The sequence below is a fragment of the Cebidichthys violaceus genome, unplaced genomic scaffold, assembly GCF_023349555.1.
Source record: "Cebidichthys violaceus isolate CVI_PGR_0920_01 unplaced genomic scaffold, fCebVio1.0.p SCAF_467, whole genome shotgun sequence".
NCBI lineage: Eukaryota > Metazoa > Chordata > Actinopteri > Perciformes > Stichaeidae > Cebidichthys > Cebidichthys violaceus.
The window spans coordinates 14,039-32,450 of NW_027176669.1; the positions used below are offsets into that span (position 1 = coordinate 14,039).

The 18,412-nt window shown below is 44.9% G+C and overlaps 1 protein-coding gene across 1 annotated transcript; it reads left to right on the plus strand.

Moving 5' to 3' along the window:
- Nucleotides 1–791: 791 nt before the first annotated feature.
- Nucleotides 792–18,407, plus strand: LOC137886893 (plakophilin-3-like; the record flags this gene model as incomplete). The annotated part of the gene is made up of 9 exons (XM_068729563.1): nucleotides 792–1,153; nucleotides 9,106–9,194; nucleotides 10,920–11,548; nucleotides 11,914–12,037; nucleotides 12,266–12,470; nucleotides 12,649–12,808; nucleotides 14,035–14,143; nucleotides 16,445–16,609; nucleotides 18,372–18,407. Coding segments are annotated over exons 1-9 (1,722 nt in total), but the record flags the coding sequence as incomplete, so codon positions are not given.
- Between the last annotated feature and the right edge of the window lie 5 nt (nucleotides 18,408–18,412).

Sequence of the window (18,412 nt, forward strand, 5' to 3'; positions counted from 1 at the left end):
ATAGGCCCTACAAAATGTTTTTATCATGTGTTTGTTACTCACACCACTGAGAGTCACCAAAGTCACACATGCTACACAGGAGGCCTTGGCAGCAGCTGTCAGATTCAGGCTGACAGGCGATAAAGAAGAATAAACAAAAAGTCAGGTGAGGACACCGGGGCCATCCACTTCCAATCATCTGGGTTTCGTCAGACCTGCCCATAAGCCGTGCCGACCGTGCACTTCTGCAACAGCCCTCCTCTCTGGGAGAGTGTATGAGGCAAGTGAGCTGAGGGTGTGTTTACTTAACCAAGAACCTGAGTTCACACGAGGTGCTGTTGCTCACCCATCCATGGTCAGGGTCAACACACTAGCGACACACTTGATTATGGGAAAAAGGGAAAAAAAACATATTTTCAGAACGGTTCCATTAATTCAAACATATTTCACATCAGTTACAAGCAGATAGAATGTTGCAGTATATATATATATATATATATATATATATATATATATATATATATATATATATATATACTATATGTTCTAATATATGTTCTCTGATACAGGAATAAGAGCTGCCTGTATCGCATGTGGTGATAAACAACATTTCATCAGTAGCCTGTGTTAATTGAAAAAAAAAAACCCAAAAAAAAACGTAAACCGGGCGGCGTGACATTTCATCTGCTGTCGCAAATCAGTCGCGATCGTCATTTCTCGGAGACGCGCTCGAGACCCCCCCACACACACACACACACACTGAACGTCCCGCCTCCAGACAGTTAAATTCGCTGACCGATCTCCATTTCGCAGCAGACGCGCAGACAGGAGGTTCGAGGCGCGCCCCCTTTCCTCCCCGCTGCAGGACCGTGTGCCCCCCCCCACACACACACACACACACACTTTTACTTTTCTTTTCTTGTCCCGAGTGTGAGCTTGTTTTTTTGTTTTTTTATTAACACTGTGAAAATGAGTGTTGCGGTGGCGGAGAGCTGTTTTCTGTCCGCTCTGCAGCCCAAAACCTCCTGCACCGCTTATGTAGTTCCGTCGGACGGCCCGTCTCCGGACCCGGTGGCCAAAGCCAGGAGGGTCCGGGAGCAGGTCCGGATGCGGCTGGCGGAGAAGAGGTCCTCCTCCCTGCCCCGACTGGACGACGCGCTGATCGGATCAACAGGTGAGCCACCGCATCGCGTTAAAAAAACAAGAGTGCTCCTCTAGATGTTGTTTTACAGCCAACATACAGCAGGTTGAACCTACTGCTGCTGCCAGACCATTACATACACATTGAGCAATAACATGGACAGCTTTACCAGTAGAACACGCACTGATAAGGAATGAAAAGGCAGAGTGATGTAATGGAATTAAAGCTGCTCGATCCTTCTTTTTTTCTTTTTTTTTACCACTTTGGCGATGGAGCAAGTTGTAAACACATCAGTGACTTATTATCAACCAATACGATTTGGTTATGAGTCGTCTGGCCTCCTGATGGGTGTAAAGTCTAACGTCCGGTCTCCTTTTTAGCTCCGTTTTGGGTCTCCACCATCTCCCCGGGAAAACGTTGTTGCCAACTTTGCCAGTATGGTGCCGGGGCTGGTGGTGTGCGGTGGGTTTTTATCACAGCTTCGTGCTTAAAACAGCCACCTGCTGCTTAGGGGCCGGCCAAAATCTTAACCTCGATACACATATCACAGTGTGTAGCGTGTTGTCCGGCAGTTCAATAAATAAATAGTCTCTGTGAAGTAACCCCGTGGTAGAGCCTATTTCTGTGCACTCCTGTGTCCTAAATAGTTACATGAGCGGTTCTTATTAATATAAATGATATTGAAGTCCACCATTTGTTTTCCAATGAGAAACGCTTTAGCTTACAAACCAGGGCACAGGCGAGTGGTTTCATAGAACCCAGTGGATCCTTATACTATGCGGATTGAATTGTGGGTTTGGTGAACCGTTGTTGGCTCTGTAACACTTTTGTGATACCGTATTTACCACAATGCTCCTGTAAATAGCCCCATAGTGTGTTTTCTTGCTTACCCATCACCTGAGTTTATTGTAACCTTATCATGCTTGATTTAATGGTTTAATACTCTGGCTGTTGTTCTTATTTATTCCAGTAAGAGCGTACTTTGTAATAGTGTCTATGGCGTGGTAACAGCACATATTTTTATGATATATTATGTGGTGCTTTTATTTTACAGGGACTTTAAAGTGTCCACAGTGTTGTACATTATAGCGTTACTTCACAATGTTGTCTTTTTCTCATACTTTTTCTTTGCCTGTTTTACATTCTTACCCTGTTTATGGCGTAATTACCATGCATCCTCACCATCACCGCCCCACGATGTCGTGCAACATGACTTCACATCTTTTCTCAGGGGGTCGGCTTGTAAGTTTGGCATTCATTCACCGAGCAGCTCATGAAACATTAATGTCGTGCGGTGCACTTTCTGTGTAGGTTAGAGACGAAACAGCAGGTATGTGTTTAAAATGTGCCGTTTTCTTTGATCTGAGTACTCTGAGGGTTAACTGTATCACTCTAGTGTAACTGTACACCGTCTGAACACACAAGAGGGGGCTTCTGGGTTTGGCTCCAGAGGCGGGAAGGATTTTGGGGGTAAAAGTAACCATTAAACGGTTCTTACTCTAAAAGATAAGCCGCTGAAGTGTTGGCGCCCGGTCGATAACAAAGACTACGAAAAAAGTCAATAAGTCAGCAATGCTCTGCCTTTAGGTGAAAAGGCGAAAGAAAGCGAAGGCATTTAGGAGGCAGATGCCATACAGTTGCATTATGGGAATTGTAATGCTTCTGCATCTCCTGAATTTTCTAAGATGAGGACCTCATTGGACCGAATTAAGCTAACAGCTAATTGTTTTGTTCCGAGGACACGCAGAGCCGCATACCAAAATCAAATGTCATGTACCCAACTGTCTGGAGAGAATATACGCTCGCCGCCGCAACATTATTATTCACGCAGTCACGAACCATCTCGCCATGGTGTGGAATTTTGAACTAAATAGAGACGTCAGGACCGTGTTGGGCTCCAGCTTTGGCTCTGATAATGTGACAGGGGCGTGGCATGAGAGCCGTTAGCATCCCTGTGTTAAAGCTAAGCATGCGCCTGTTATTGTGCTCCAGTTTGTCCCAAAAGTCTCCAGAGGATTGATGTTACAGGACTTTAGTGGAAAGACCACTCAGTTTATTCTTGTCATTTTACTTTAAAAAGCCATTTTGTAGTTTTTTAGACTCATTTGTAAATGTATATAATGTCACAATTTTACCCAGAATGTATGTAAATGAGGCCAGGATAGCTGTTTGTATATATTTGTGTATTGTTCGCCCGCTACACAGGTTGGTATTTGTGTACTATGAGAGCCGCACCATTGAGTGAGCTACTTCCTGCTCATTTCCTGTTTTTTTTCCCTCTCTGTGGAAACTTCAACTATGACATCACAGGTCCGGTCAGGGCCGGTCTTATGACTGTTCACACGTAGAATGAGAACAGCTGCTCCATTAATTAAGAAGTGTGACCCAGATGTGAATATTGAGCTCACAGAAGCCCCTCTTGATGGTCTCTCTCCAGTCAGCCTCTCAGATGATCCTCGTCCGTCTCACCGCGGGCCGAGTCGTGACCTCGCGTTCGTCTTTTTAAAAAGAAAAGCGAGGGAGAGGAAGGAGAAATGGACCGCTACTCCCTCTCCTGTCTGATAAGACCGACGCACCTCAGTTTGACCCGACACGGGAGTCGGGGTGTTGTTTTGAAAGCTTGAATGTAAGCTCGTGTGAGGCGTCCTTTCTCTAGTAAAATGACTAACGGCATACCTCCAAACCAACGCGGATCCATTCTTCTATACAACTTTTCTATTACGCAAAAATCCCAAACCAGAACATCACACAGCTGTTTAGCATTTACCACACAGTTCAACATAGGTGATGACAGCAACAGCATTTTGATCGATAAAAGCAGAGCATGTTGTATGTCATGCATTAATTATTAATTCTATTCATTTCTAAGTTACTGATTACCACTAAAACCACATTTTTTTTCCTGTAACGTAGAGCTTTTCCCCTAATGACCCGTTGCGTCTCACGCACAGCCTAACGATCTTTAAAGGCCACATCCAGTACTTTGAAACGACAAAACATGCATAACTTACTCTTTCCAGTGGTTGTTGTTCCTCTCTGGAGTTTCTTCATTACCTCTCAACAATAAACAAGTTTTGATGGAATTTATTGTGGAATTGATTCGCTGTGATTGATGTCTGCTACGTTCACATAAAGAAGAGATGTGACAAAAAAACCCAAAACAAGACATGTTTAGAATTGTATGAAAAAAACACATTTAACTTTTAAAAGTCAAACTGAAATTCCACAAAAAAAAAGAAGTTTTTCCTTAGAAAATGAAGATTAAAGAAACTTCTTTAAAAGTTAAATGCATCCAAGCAAATTGAAGAGGCTAGATCAACAAAGAACTTATGTTCTTGTAAACAACTTTGTGCTCTAGTAAACGATGCGATCATAAACACTGTATAGATATTAATGGTGATGCCACGGCAAAAAGTCCCCCCCCCCCACAAAGCACGGTTAACGAGACGGGGTGAAGCTGTGGCCGGCTGGATGTCGGGCTGAAAGTCAGACCACTCTGATTTCATTTGAGTTAGCCTTCCCTCTGGTTGATGATGATTGGATAAAGGTCCGACACGTTAGACGCAGAGTTAAACGGCAGACGTTATCGGCTACTTTGGTCACATGTCGCTGTCAGTTTTTTGACCGGCTGGTGATTATCCATCACACGATCCAGACCTATAAAAAGTTAACGGAAGCTACACTCCATCGTTTGTGTAATAACGGGTGTGCAGGCGCTCAACGATGGCCCTCAGCAGCTTTTTATAAGGGAAGTCAAAGCGTCTTTAGCTTCTGTACTGTGACCTATTTCCAAGTGAATGACAATATTTGAGCGGTGTGTACAGTTACAAGCGGAATTTAAATGATATCATTTTTAGGACTGTGGCTCCACAAACACCTCCCATGTCGCTAAAAGTTAGAGACTGATTGATTGATGGATGTCATGATTATGTTGGAATTAAAATGCTCATAACTATAATATGGATTTAATTAAACCATTAGGCATCCTCTCCATGTCGTCTGCTGCGCCTCGATGGGAAACGCCCAGTCGGGAGTTTTCGAGGCTGAGATGCTGTTTCCTCAAATATGTCCAAAAAATGGTTTTATCCTGCTTTTAAAATGTATAAACACACACAATAAGTTTGACTTTAAATGTGTTTTTACGGTAAAGAGGTGTGGTGTTTAAAGTTAGGTAAGCATATTTTAGTTTATTTAAGTAAAATTGTGTCAGGAGATCAGCACGTTACCTGTTGTGACCTTAGTTTGGAATTTCTTTTGTGTGACATTTGAAGTTGGATGCCACTGAAAGAGAAAAAAAAAGTTGGATGAAGTTGACACATTGTAGTCTGAACTCAACACAATCTGGAAGCAGTCCAGCTACAAAAAAAAAGAAAAAAAGAAAGCAAAGGAAACAGATGGAGAGGGTGAGCTGAGCAAAAATAATGCTAAACTTAGAAGGAAATGAGTGCAGTCCCAAGAGACGAGTGTGAAGGAACTCTACCCTTTAAATTGTAATTTTAAAAACGTTAGCTGATGTCTGGTTCATCACCCCTCCTAAGCTCATTGACCACCTAGTGTGTGGAACATTCCTTTCCAATCTCCTCTTCACAGCCCGTTATCAGAGTCTATTTCAGGCCGGTGTGCACTTTGGCCGGTGGGGTCAGGCCTGCTGTCATTGTCTCATATTTATCACTGGGTCAGAAGAACTCAAGGGCTGAACATCAGAGAAAATTAGATGTACTTACATGTCGATAACTCAACAACAGTTAAAGCACCTCCGGCCTTTTATTATCCTGAGACCTAAAATAAAGCGTGTTGTAATAAAAACTACCAAGTTTGACAGGTTGTGAAAACATCCATATTCTCAACTGTTGTGAATGAAGTTAGATTCGCAGTTGAGTGAGATAACAAGCAAAGGGCACATAGTAACCATTCTAACCACCAAGGCCAAGGTCCAACGAAGTGATAACAGTCAATTCTATACATAAATCTGTCTCAATTGTTCTGCTTAAAGGAGCTAATCGACATTCAGAGCATTCATTTAGCAGCAGAAACCTAACGTCCTGAGCAGAGAATGAGGTCACTCTCCCTCTGTGTGTGTTGATGTTGTGCGGCTACAGCTAATAACGGCGTCCATCGTAAGCGTTCAACCTCCGGACCCCCCCCCCCTCTGGTAGACTTTGTTAGCTCTGTCGGCACGTTTTGCCGTATTCTGTACTGCGCTGTTAGCGCTGTTAGCTACAAGCCGCAAGCTCAGTCGTTGCCATCTTGCATGTGTCTTGCACATTTAAAGGTCGACTCCATCTGCATTCGTTTTTTCCCGATGGAAACGCTCACTTGAGCCATTGACCACAAAGTAGTGGCGTAAGTTACCAAAGTAAGATCAGCTCATCACTTCGGCTACTGTGTATGCATAATGTGAAAGCACTAGCTGAGTCAACGCACGTTTTGCTAAGTTTGGAATTGTTGAACTGTATGTATACGCTCGTGTTCTGCGAGATGAAACGTTGTCAAAGGAGTTTTTGCAATGACCCGATACTGGCTGAATGAGAGGAGCTGCACACATTCCATACGCAACACACACATAAATCACTGAGAGGCTTCTTGTTTTGCAGAAGCCATCTGGGCTTAATCAGTTTCATAAAACGTTGAGAGAGGAGTTGATTAAAAACACACTAAAGATAGCAGCACTCCCATATTCTGGATTTCTCATGGCATGCGAGTGTGGTTTTTGTTACCTAACCATTAGACTTAGTTTTACGTCTCTCACTCTTTGAAGCAGACAACACAGTGGGTGTGTGATTCACAAACCTTCAACGAAGAGCTACAAGACACATCATGGGTATAGATTGGAGACAATACCAGACACCCTGACAGAGAAGTCTGGACATTTGCAAGGCGTTCCAATAGATCGCCCACTGGAGACACTCACACTCTCCTGGATCATGTCCAAGATAGATAGCTAGGTCACGAACATACACAGTGAAGCTCATGTTATGCTTGAGCAGAAGGAGTCTGAAATTTATAGTTTTAATGACAATAACCGCAAAGTGACTGGGATTCATCTGGGGTAATTTAAAGTTGCATTATACAAGATTGGGAGCGCTTCGATTGCCTCCCAACGGCTCTCAACATGGCGCCGCCTGTGCTGGCGGCTCCTAGCAAACGTTGCTAACAGCGCTAACGGTACAAACTACGGCAAACGTGCTGACAGAGCAAACAGTGTTTACCTGAGGGGGAACCGGAGGTTGGGTTGATACGCTGTCAGTGGAGACGGCGTTATCAGCCGCGACCGTCACACAAGCGCACTGCATTTCAACAAAGCAAGGAGAAGCTCTGATTACAACACACACAGGGATAGTGACTTCATTCTCTGCTCACGTAGACATTATTCCTCTTTATCTTTACATAGCAAATGGTTGTTTGCTGCTATATTATTGCTCTGAATGTCATATATAGCAGTATATTGCATGTCTACATGAAGACACTTGATCTGTCCGCCATCATCATGCATGTCCAAACGTGTCCATTAGCAGAGTTGCCAGATTAGATTGATAGTTTTTCGCCCAATCAGAATATATGTCAATTAAGAACCCGACCCAAGTGCCAAATGTATGCATTATGGTAGCGGACCGAGACGAGGACTGAGCGCTGCGGCTCTGATGCTGATCCTGCTGCAACTGCAACTCGGGAGCTGTCCAGAGTGTGTGTGTGTGTGTGTGTGTGTGTGTGTGTGTGTGTGTGTGTGTGTGTGTGTGTGTGTGTGTGTGTGTTTGAAAGAGAGAAGGGAAGAGAAGGTGGACTATTTCACGCAATGTTTCTAACTTACTCGGGGAGCTGCTTTGTCACTTTTTGACCTGCCCGCCCAAACCCGTGGTATTTTCTTAGTTTCCCAGAACGCGCGGGTCGACCCGTGCATCACCACTAGTTACATATACATTTTTTAAAATGACGGGGCCCATAGCTCTTGGTCGGGTTGAGGATAAGATTTGAAAAATGGAGGCGCGTTCCGTTAAATATTGATTTCCAAGCATTGACTCTAATTGGCTTCCTTTGTGCAAATTAAATCTTCCTTATATGTAAAGGTGGTTGCCGTCCCTGTGGTTCTGTTGCTGTGTAATAAGAGAACCGGATTACATAAACTGTGGGTTCTCCTTACTGCGGTGGTCGTGTCCGAGCTTCCCTCACCCCTGACCTGATGATGCTTATGCTCAGGCATGCAGGGCCAGGCCCCCTCCCAGAAGCATCTCCTCCCTCCTTTCCTTCCGTCCTGCTGGGCTGGATGGCACGTGTTGTTTCTTTCTCCAAGCCGTTGACTTCAGGCAGCGCCCGCCTCCCTCCCTCCGCTCAACTCATAGCAGCTCACTCGTGTATATTGTTTAACAGTATAATGTGCTCACGAGTCTGAGAGTGTTCACACGTGTGGTTACATTCTGCAATCTATGTAATGTCTGTGTACATTATTATCATCTGTGAAGTGAAGGGAATTCATTTGTTTTACAGTGTTCTTTGTTATACACAAAGACTTGAATGTGGCGTCCATGATGATTTCTGTTTACTGATAATAACGACATGTTAATATGCCGTCTCTCGGAGACAAATCTCAGCAGCCCTTCCTCTCAGAGATACACTAGAGAAGGTTTGGGAGACGGGTTCGGATCAAACCATCACATCCCTTTTCCACCAACATTCAACGAGTTCTGTTTCGGTTTGAACACTTCATTTTGAACCGTTATGAGCATGTTGATCAAAAATAAATTGGTTATGAACCCGAAAAAGTTGGTTCCCAGTTTTCCTTCCAACTGGCAACATCAGTTGGAAAGAGAGTATGGAGTCTTGCAAGTAATAATCTTCTACGTCTTCTTATCATTAATAGTTGGTCTGTGCTTTTTTTTCTTAAACTGAATATCTGTAAAAACGATCCGATCTTGCTATTACTGTTAACATAGAACCATCAATGGCGTGATGATCAGAAACACTAATATTTCTTTCTTTCCTGTTTCTAGACTACAACCATCCTGAGGCCAAGAGCTTTTCCCACGCCCTTGGTTTCAGTTCCAGATCCATGATACACACACCCAGCCGCGTCATGGCTGTGAGTACCGCCTGCCAGTACTGCATTACACTGTAAATATGCAAGAACATATTAACACGACAACTTCAAACGCTACACTTACGGTGTCCTGCTCTTTGATATTACTACAAGAACTGGTGGATGGTTTAGGTATTACATTCTGTGTGGAGTCACTGTAGTCTCCCAGCCAGACACTTGTAAGTTTCACTGATGGTTTTCTTTGTGGAGTTTACTCATGCAGTCCAAAGGATGCACAACACAAGCAACCTGGATTTGAGATTGAACTACCCATCGAAATTTTGCATTACGGAAAAGAAGAACCGCTCTGGGTTGTTTATATTTCTTTAAACCAATCACAATCGTCTTGGAAGCCGGCAGAACCAGATATAAATAAGGGGAATTTAAAGTATTCATCCTGGGAAGTTGGTTAGCCGAAAAAAGAATCCTCCGATCTACAGACGTCTCTGCGTGCATCTATGGCGACAGATTCATTGGTCCAAAAGTTTCGTCTCTTTGCCTCTATGCTCTTTTGGTGCCCTTGCAAAAAGGTAACAAACAGATGAGTGGGGGAGGATTCTGTCTGAAGAAGGCGGCCTTATTATACACACAGTCTACATCCTGGTGAGTCTGACTATCCTGACGTGACCTCGGCGATAGCTGTGACCCTGGCTGAGATACGGGAGGAGCAGCTGCATCGCTAAGTCTGACAGAACACAAGCGGTGGGACTATCAGACTTGTGTTCCAAGTCAAAATCTATGAAATGAGAGCAAAGTTGCAATTTGTAATAGTACTTTAACTATATTATCTAAAACATTTCTCTAAAAGAGTAGGATATTGTTCATCACACACACACACACACACACACACACACACACACTGGAATGCAATGCCCCAGTAATGTGTATGAATAACGTTTCCTCTCTGTTCTAATTGGCTAATCCAGAACAATGTAAAGACAAAAGAAAAATATAAACAGGATGCTGGTTCTCCTGGCTTCTAACAGGCCGGTCTCACAATGCAGAGGCAGCAGTGAACTTCCTGCAGCAGTTTACAGTCGCCAGGCTTTAATCACGGAGAGAAGGAAGAGCTGTTTACTGTGGAGCGTCTCACATCACCTTTGTGCTGTCCTGGACAGTTTCACTAGCCTCGGTGAACCCTGGGGTTTCTTGTAAAACTATTAAGGGCACTAATACAGCAGCAAACTACCATGTGCTACATAAATCTGAATCTATAGTGGAGTAATGTCTACCTGAGCAGAAAAGGAAGTCGTTCTCCCTCTGTGTGTGTTCTGATCTGTTTCTCTGTGCTTTGTGTGTAGCCGGTCTGTCTCTCTGTTGTGCCCCACTAGCTAGCTTACGACCACGGCGCTACGCTGTTCTCATGCGGTTACAGCTGATAATGCCGTCCCACCCTACAGTTCCCCCCTAGGGTTAACACCGTTAGCTCTGTCAGCACTGTTGCCGTAGTTAGCACCGTTAGCTTCTAGCCGCTCAGCCTTGTCCACGTTTAGAGCCGTGTGGAGGCAGTAGATATTCTCCGTATTCCATATTGAGCACCTTTAAGAAAAGAAAATACTAGTGGTACATTATTTCTCCTGTCTGTACTGTGAAAGCTATACTACTTTTCGCAGTACAGGGGAAGTTTTATGCCAATGTGTCTTTTTACATCATAAATTCTGTGAAAAAGGGTATTTATCTTTCCCTGCTGCAGTGTGTCTGCTAACCCTTTTTATTTCCACCTTGCAGATGCCCACAGTACCCATTCGCTCCTCTGGTTTCTCCTCTCGCTCTGCTGCGGAAACCAGTTCCAAGGCGGGCCATAATCAAACCAGCGTGGTCCAGAGCAGCTTCCGGTCCTCCCATCAGTCACACAGCAGAAACAGACGCTCCAAGTCACTGTGCCAAGCAGACCAGGAGGCACTTCCTATCACCGTGTTGCCTCCTCCAGACAACGCCTCCTACGTGATCACTGTGCCTCCCCTCGGCTCCCTAAGGCGCAGCCTCAGCGGGACACTGGCCCAGGAACGAGGCTACTGGCAGGTGGAGCAGCCGTGTCAGTACACCTACAAGGGACCCTCCCACCGCACCATCAGCCGCATCACCAACCGACAGCAGCACTACCAGCAGCAGCAGCAGCAGGGCTCTGCCTTCGGTCAGGAGGGCTGGGTGGGGACCGGCAGGGGGGTCCCCATGGCAGGGGACGGCTGGGGGACACAGTGGCAGCAGCACGTGTCCAGGGCCAGCCACGACATGGGGGCAGGGCAGTGCCAGGCCACCCTCCAACGGGCCGCCTCGCTCCGCAGCGTGAGGAGCGTCGGGAAAGGAGTGGATGTCTTGGACGGAGTGTCGATACACAGCAATGACCCACTGGAAGGGTGAGGCACATCATTCACTCATTTACCTGGGTAAACATCTGGGCCACATCTGGCCAGGGTCGGCTTCAATCGTAGCTCAAATACATATATGTATGCTGTTTCCATGTAAGACGGTTGCCATGCAGAGGTGGTGAAAGGCTGAAGGAGTGTCACTCCATTATGACTGTGTGTGACAGACATTTTGAAAAAATGTTCATGTTTATCTGATTTATTTTATGGACAAAATTATGGATTCATATTTGGAAAGATATAATTAACAGATTAATCATTGTTGAAAATGATCATATAACTTATTATGTGTGTGTGTGTGTGTGTGTGTGTGTGTGTGTGTGTGTGTGTGTGTGTGTGTGTGTGCGTGCGTGCAGTATGCTGGGTCTGGACATGGCTACAGCTGTCAGATATCTGTCCGAGTCAGATGCTGCCTTGCAAGTTCTGGGAGCTGCATACATACAACACAAGTGTTACCATAGCAACGAAGCCAAAAACCAGGTAACACGGTTGCATGTTTGGTAATTTTTCCCTTATTTGCAGCAATTTATTTATGTGTTTAATTGTCCATTTGCTTTTTTTTAATTTTGTCTGACTGGTGTCCATTACCAGCACCTCATCTCCATATGTGTGTATTTGGTGTGTGTTGTTCCTAATCCTCCCTCTCTCTCTCTCTCTCTCTCTCTCTCTCTCTCTCTCTCTCTCTCTCTCTCTCTCTCTCTCTCTCAGGTCCGTGTCCTGCATGGCATTCCAGCTCTAGTTCAGCTCTTCTCCAGTGACAACCAAGAAGTGCAGTGTTTTTCCACCGGCGCCGCGCGGAACCTCATCTACGAGAACGCTGACAACAAGGCGGCGCTCATAGACGCCGGTGGAGTGATGCACCTCGTCAGCATCCTCGACAAACCTGACGAGGAGCTTCGGAAGACCATCACAGGTAGTACTGGTCTTTGATCTCGCACCGGTTTGAACCCCGACATGACCTTATGTCCGTGCATTGATGTACACCTGTAATCCAGGCGTCGCAACTGAGTCCTCTCTATCTTTATATTACTGGTTCAAAATACGCAGTTATTCAGACAGCTGAATAAAAAACAGTTTGTTTTTGACTGCAGGTGTCCTGTGGAATCTGTCCTCCAAAGACAACCTGAAGGAGAAGCTGTCCAAAGAAGCTTTGTCAGAGCTGACGGAGAAAGTACTGATTCCTCTGTGCAGCAGCGTCCCACTGAGTCCACCTGAGAGAGACATCTTCTACAACACCAGCGGCTGCCTCAGGTGACTCCACGGGAGAGCCTGCTCAACCCAGTACCCGGTGTCTAACGCTGGCTCTGATTCATCACTATGGGTTAGACAGTGTCACTGTGCACAAAGTACAGCTGAGGCTCAGAGACGCACCGGGACCTTGAGAGGGACAAGCCTTTTAATTAATGCAAGCCGCAAATCTTTTGGCAGTCATTTTTAGCACTAATACAGTTTTTTTGGTAGGTGATGCTGAAGACTGAAGGATGTCTTGCTGACACCTGCCTCCTAAGTTTGTACAAACACGTCATCACCGCTCTAAATCAAAGACGAAAGGTCGGACCAGCTGAGGCGGGCCGGAACACTAGTAGTCACAGTTTGTCACTTTCAGGATGAAAACGCTAATTAGATCACAACAAAAACGAGGTTTGATCCTAACTATCCCCCCTAGATATTAAAAGTGTTAGACTGGCCTAGTCTGATAGGCTCTGTGCTGTCTGCGAGGATCATACACTGACTACTGACATCAGAAATAAAATAAATAAACAAATCTATGACCCCCGGCCGGTTCAGCCTGGAGTTATTTGTAGGTCTTCCCCAACTTCCCGATGGCGTAGTCCGCCACCTTCAGAGGCTGATGGGAGAGTCATTTTAAGCAGTTATTTGTCATCAATCAAAGTATTGAGGAATCAAAATCTTGACGTGGCCGATGGAGCTAAATGAAAAGTATGTGGTTCTGCTAGCGTGGATTGAAGAGTAACAGTGATACTCCAAAAATCAACGTTCTAATGCTCCTCCTCTTTCCCTGTTCGGTCTGCTGAATGGCACTAAATACTAGAATCCATGAACCTCGACTGCCGTTGCTATGGAGTTGCTGGCTATTCAGAGGCACAAATCAGAGTTGAGAATGGGGACAGGACTTGGTTGCTTCTATTGGAAACAAAACACCAGCATAATTTATTGGACCAGCCCTTGATTCATTAAAGCGCCTCCCCTCAAAGGTACATTTGAATAGAGGACCGCTTTGTGCTGACTTCACTGAATGCAGTCTCTGAAGTTCTGGACAGAGATAGAATTACATGCAAGTGCAGTAAGATCCAAAGAAGTACCTCTTATTTTCAAAGTGGTGAAGGTGCTACTGAAGGGTCTTAGAAGAGATTCATAAAATCCCTCCGAGATGAATTCCAGCGAGGCAGCTTTACCGCGTTGTGTTCTGATAGCCTCGTGGGTTCATGTCTCTCTCTGTGTGTGTTTGTGTGCAGGAACCTGAGCTCAGTGAACGAGAGGACGAGGCAGAAGATGAGAGACATGCGAGGCCTGGTGGACTCCCTGGTGGCCTACATTCAACAAGAGGAGAGGGCAGACGACAAGGTAACCCCCGACCTGCACCGCTACAGCCTGTGACATTTTCATACACCATAAATAACGATGTCCGATTCGAAAATCAATACGGGCGTTATGGCTACGGCACCCTTCAAAACATCAGTAGCTATGAGCACCAGCCATCAGAGCTGGAGATCGAACGACCAAAAAGCCAAGATTACACCAAATGAAAGACTTCACGGCATCTTAGGATATTTAATAACGTATTTATGTTAAAGAATAAGGAATGTGTTTGTCTATGCTTTTCTTATTAACAAAGAACTCAAGACCAAAACCAACAAGGTGAAGTTTAATTATGTTCTCAACACGTTCTGACTTCCCTACCTCAACCCCAAGCCCATTGGTTCCTACGAGGGATCCCGATCCAAGTCCTTTAATATTGGCAACCTGCCGAGTCCAATCAGATACAGATAAATGTTGACTACGTATGTTTCTGACACAGTGAAATAATAGCTATAGATCCAAACACGGAAGGTCCCGGTTCAGTACTATAAAGTTGATCACCTTAAATGATCAATATAGTATTTATGACAGATTTACTGGGAGAATGCAACTCCCAGAAATTGACGTGGTTCAATCATCTTGCGAGACGACGTCTCATAAGACAGAAAGTCCACTCAGTCCACTCACATGGTGCAGTGCTGTTACAGAGTGTGTGTGGGGGAGGGGGTCTTCCCTCACAAACAATCTTTGACCAAGTACAGACTCCGGCTGCGGAAAGCACTTTAACCCCAACAGACCGGTCTTCTTTTGCCCCGTCATCAAGTTATTCACAGAATCAATGTTGGTTAGCGACAGCTGATACGAGCTGCCTACAAACAAGGAGCTGCTATCGGAATCTTTTGGACACCGCTCCTTGTAGTGTCGGAGCTTAGTGGATCCGTGTGACTTGCCAACCTCTGTGTCTGAACTCAGAGTTAGTCGCACCGGAGCACTCAGAAAAACGTCACCTCCACTCACAGTGGACAGAATAGTTCAGAGATGAAAGGAACGGAATTGGATCCGCTTTATTTTGGTACCGATTCATTAAAATATGATCTGATACAACACTACTGAGGATGTGAATCTTTAAAAGCTCACATATATGCTGTCAGTAATTCTCAGTAATTTCCTAAAAACGCTTGTTTTTAGCAATCGTTTCTAAATCGGGAGTAAAAAAGTATGCTGGGGACTACTTTCAGCAACGGATTAATCCACTTTTGCAGCTGTAGTGAGGACGGTATATGTGGGGTTGAGTCAATACAGGTTGTGTAGTTTTGCACACAGTGCAACGTTGTGGCTCACTGAATCACTGAATGTTTTTAATCATTTTTTGGAGCTCTACAGCACAGAGGAAATTCTTTGTATGGTCACATGTACTTTGCCAATAAAGGGGATTCTGGTTCTGACTACACAGTGAGTCTTTGCATGACTTGTCACCGACTGCCCCTCGTACATTCTTCCCCACTCATTGTGGTTTGGCACGTTTCACCAGGCGTTGACTAAGTGAGCACTGTCAACAGGCAACAGACCCACAATTTCTTGTGAAATACTTGGATAAACATGTAACCAACTGGCAGATGATTGATAAATGCATCGCTTCCATTCAAAATCAACGTGACCCCTTCCTTGCATCTGATTGGACGAACATTCCACGGGGGATGTCCTCGGTTTTATTAAAGGGGAGAAAACAAGGTGACCGTTCTGGAAATGTCACACAAAGGTGGTAGTCTAGTATCCACTGTAGGAAGTGGAAGTAGTCACAGTGTTTTGAAGACTCGAGTTTGGCATTTTCGCCGTCGCCATTTTTGTTTTAGTTTTTTATCACGAGAGGGTGGAACTACGGTCGAGCGCTGAACAAGACGTTCTTAGGCGAACAGAATGTTACAGTTGTCTTTCACTAACTGGAAACGGGGTGAGAACCACGGTTACAGTTCCCCGTCGAAAACAGAGACTGTATATCTGTCTGACGGCAAGTAAACCTGTGAAGATGTTCTAAATATAGCGGACGCTTCATCTGATGTTGATGCGCTTCGATTGCTTCGCTTCCCTGCTGGTACTCCTGTTCCTACCTACTGTAGGAAGTACACTGATTATGGATGAGTACCTCATACAACCCCACTTCAAAACAGATGTTTCAATGCCTCAGTAATCTGTTACATCAAAGGACATCAGGCATTTCAATTACATTCCATATGATCGGAGTATGAGCTTCTCAGTTGTGCTCAGACTACATGTTTCTGCCTCCACTCAGGTCAGTTGGTTATTTATTTCAGTTTGTCTCTCCTCTCCGTCTGTCTTCATGCTCAGGGTTTGGAGAATTCACTGTGTGTGATGAGGAATCTGTCCTACCAGCTGTACTCGGAGCTCCCTCCCTCAGTCCGACTCCGTCTGGAGGGCCCAACGAGAGCCTCTGCCTCTGGGAAGGGCGAGGCCATCGGCTGCTTTGCTCTGTACAACAAAAAAAACACAGAGGTAAAGATTCATCAAACGTCATGAAACTACACACCGGACAACACAATATCAATGCTGATGATGCTCTGTGTCTGCAAGATGGGTAAATAATGGATGTTATGTTCTACGCAACAACTTTAGAAGGTGACGGTACGACAATGTTGTGTTTACAGCTTGTTCCGTTTCCCTTAGTGGCCAAAAAACCCCCCAATTAATACTGCATCAAAAGTCTAATACAGTCTTTAATAATCAATTAACTCTAAGTAGAGTTAATGGCAATCTCATTCTCTTTTGGTGTCTTACAAACAGCATCCACACAACCATATTTTCTTCTCCCGCACGCTCAACAACATGTTGACTGACTTATTGTTCCACTGTATTGCCTGTATCGTATACAGGTTGTGTGTATCCAGGTCCTTTAACTGCCTGTCTTGTACGAACGATGTAGTCAGATACAGACCATCACATACACATGCATCTGACCTCACCTCACGCACTCTCTGTCAGATGCAGCATCACAATCAGACGTTGAGTCTGATATTCCACTTTTGGAGCCTGAAGAAGTCAAGCCTGGTGACATCCAGCAGGTCGTGGCTCTCTCAGGTATCTCATTAAAGAGCCAGATAATGAGTGGCCCGGCAGATGGAAACTCTAGAAGCGGCGTCGGGCCCTCAGGGAGGTTCAGTTTCCAGTGTGAGAAACACAATCGGCAGATCACATTACTCATTTCAACGGCAAGCAGCGGAGTATGGAGAGGCCCACCGTCACATGTATGTTCTCATAGTCACCCTTAGAGTGCCTGTTTAAATATAAGACGTGCTTTTCCATGTTGCTTAGAGCAGATCATTAGCCATGCTACAAAGAGGCTGAACAGGGAGGCTTTATATCTCAGTGATCTGTATAGAGACAGATATCTTAACCCCTGACTAGACCGCTGTGACCCGCCTTTGGTCCGAGACGGAACATCTTGAAAGCCCAATGGCTAAATGTACTGTGCGCTAAGCCCCTCCCCGGAGCAGTGATTGTACTATCATAGCTTAGCAACGGTAACTGGCACTGCTGACCTGCCAAGCTTTTGTTATTCCCCCCCCCCACACACACACACACACACACTGACGCAATGTGCATGGGGGCCGTACTGAGAGCGATACTCTGCATTTAGAGAGAGTTCGGTGGGCGGCGTCTTGTTAAGCTTCCCCAAAACCAAAAGCACAAGAGAAAGCAGTACGTTTGTCTGTTCCTGTGCTAACGTTCTCATTGAGACGTACGGTTTGAAGTGTGATAAATAGACTTCATGAGTCAGCAACTGTTGAGGACGGTGACTTTATGCATGGGGCATGTAGCTTTAGCATCGCCCCATTAGCCCAATGTCCTGTATGTAGCGATTGAGTGCATATTTAAGACCCATTTTACAAGATTCTCATTTTAAAATGAGTCAGTTGGAAACAAAAAACATTTTTTTCCATCAGCGAACATTAGCTTAATCGTTGTGCATCAAGGGCTGGGTATCGGTACTCCATACTTTTAAGGTATCAACCGAAATAGCCCAGTAGCTAGTAGCATCGAAACTTCTCCAGTCAAACGGTACCTTCAATCGACCCTTTTTGTGCAGATCTAGAAAAAAAATTAGCATTTCTATGGTTTTGCTTGCAGCTAAAACTGATCTAAACAAACTGTAAAATTCTGAAAAATCTGTGAATATTTGGTTGTATTGATCAGGACTGTTGGTTGGTTAAAAGAGTGGTAAATCATCTTGATCTCTCCTTCACCTCCTCCCCCACAGCGTAACCAGAATCTGTCCACGCTGTCCGAGGTGTCCCGACA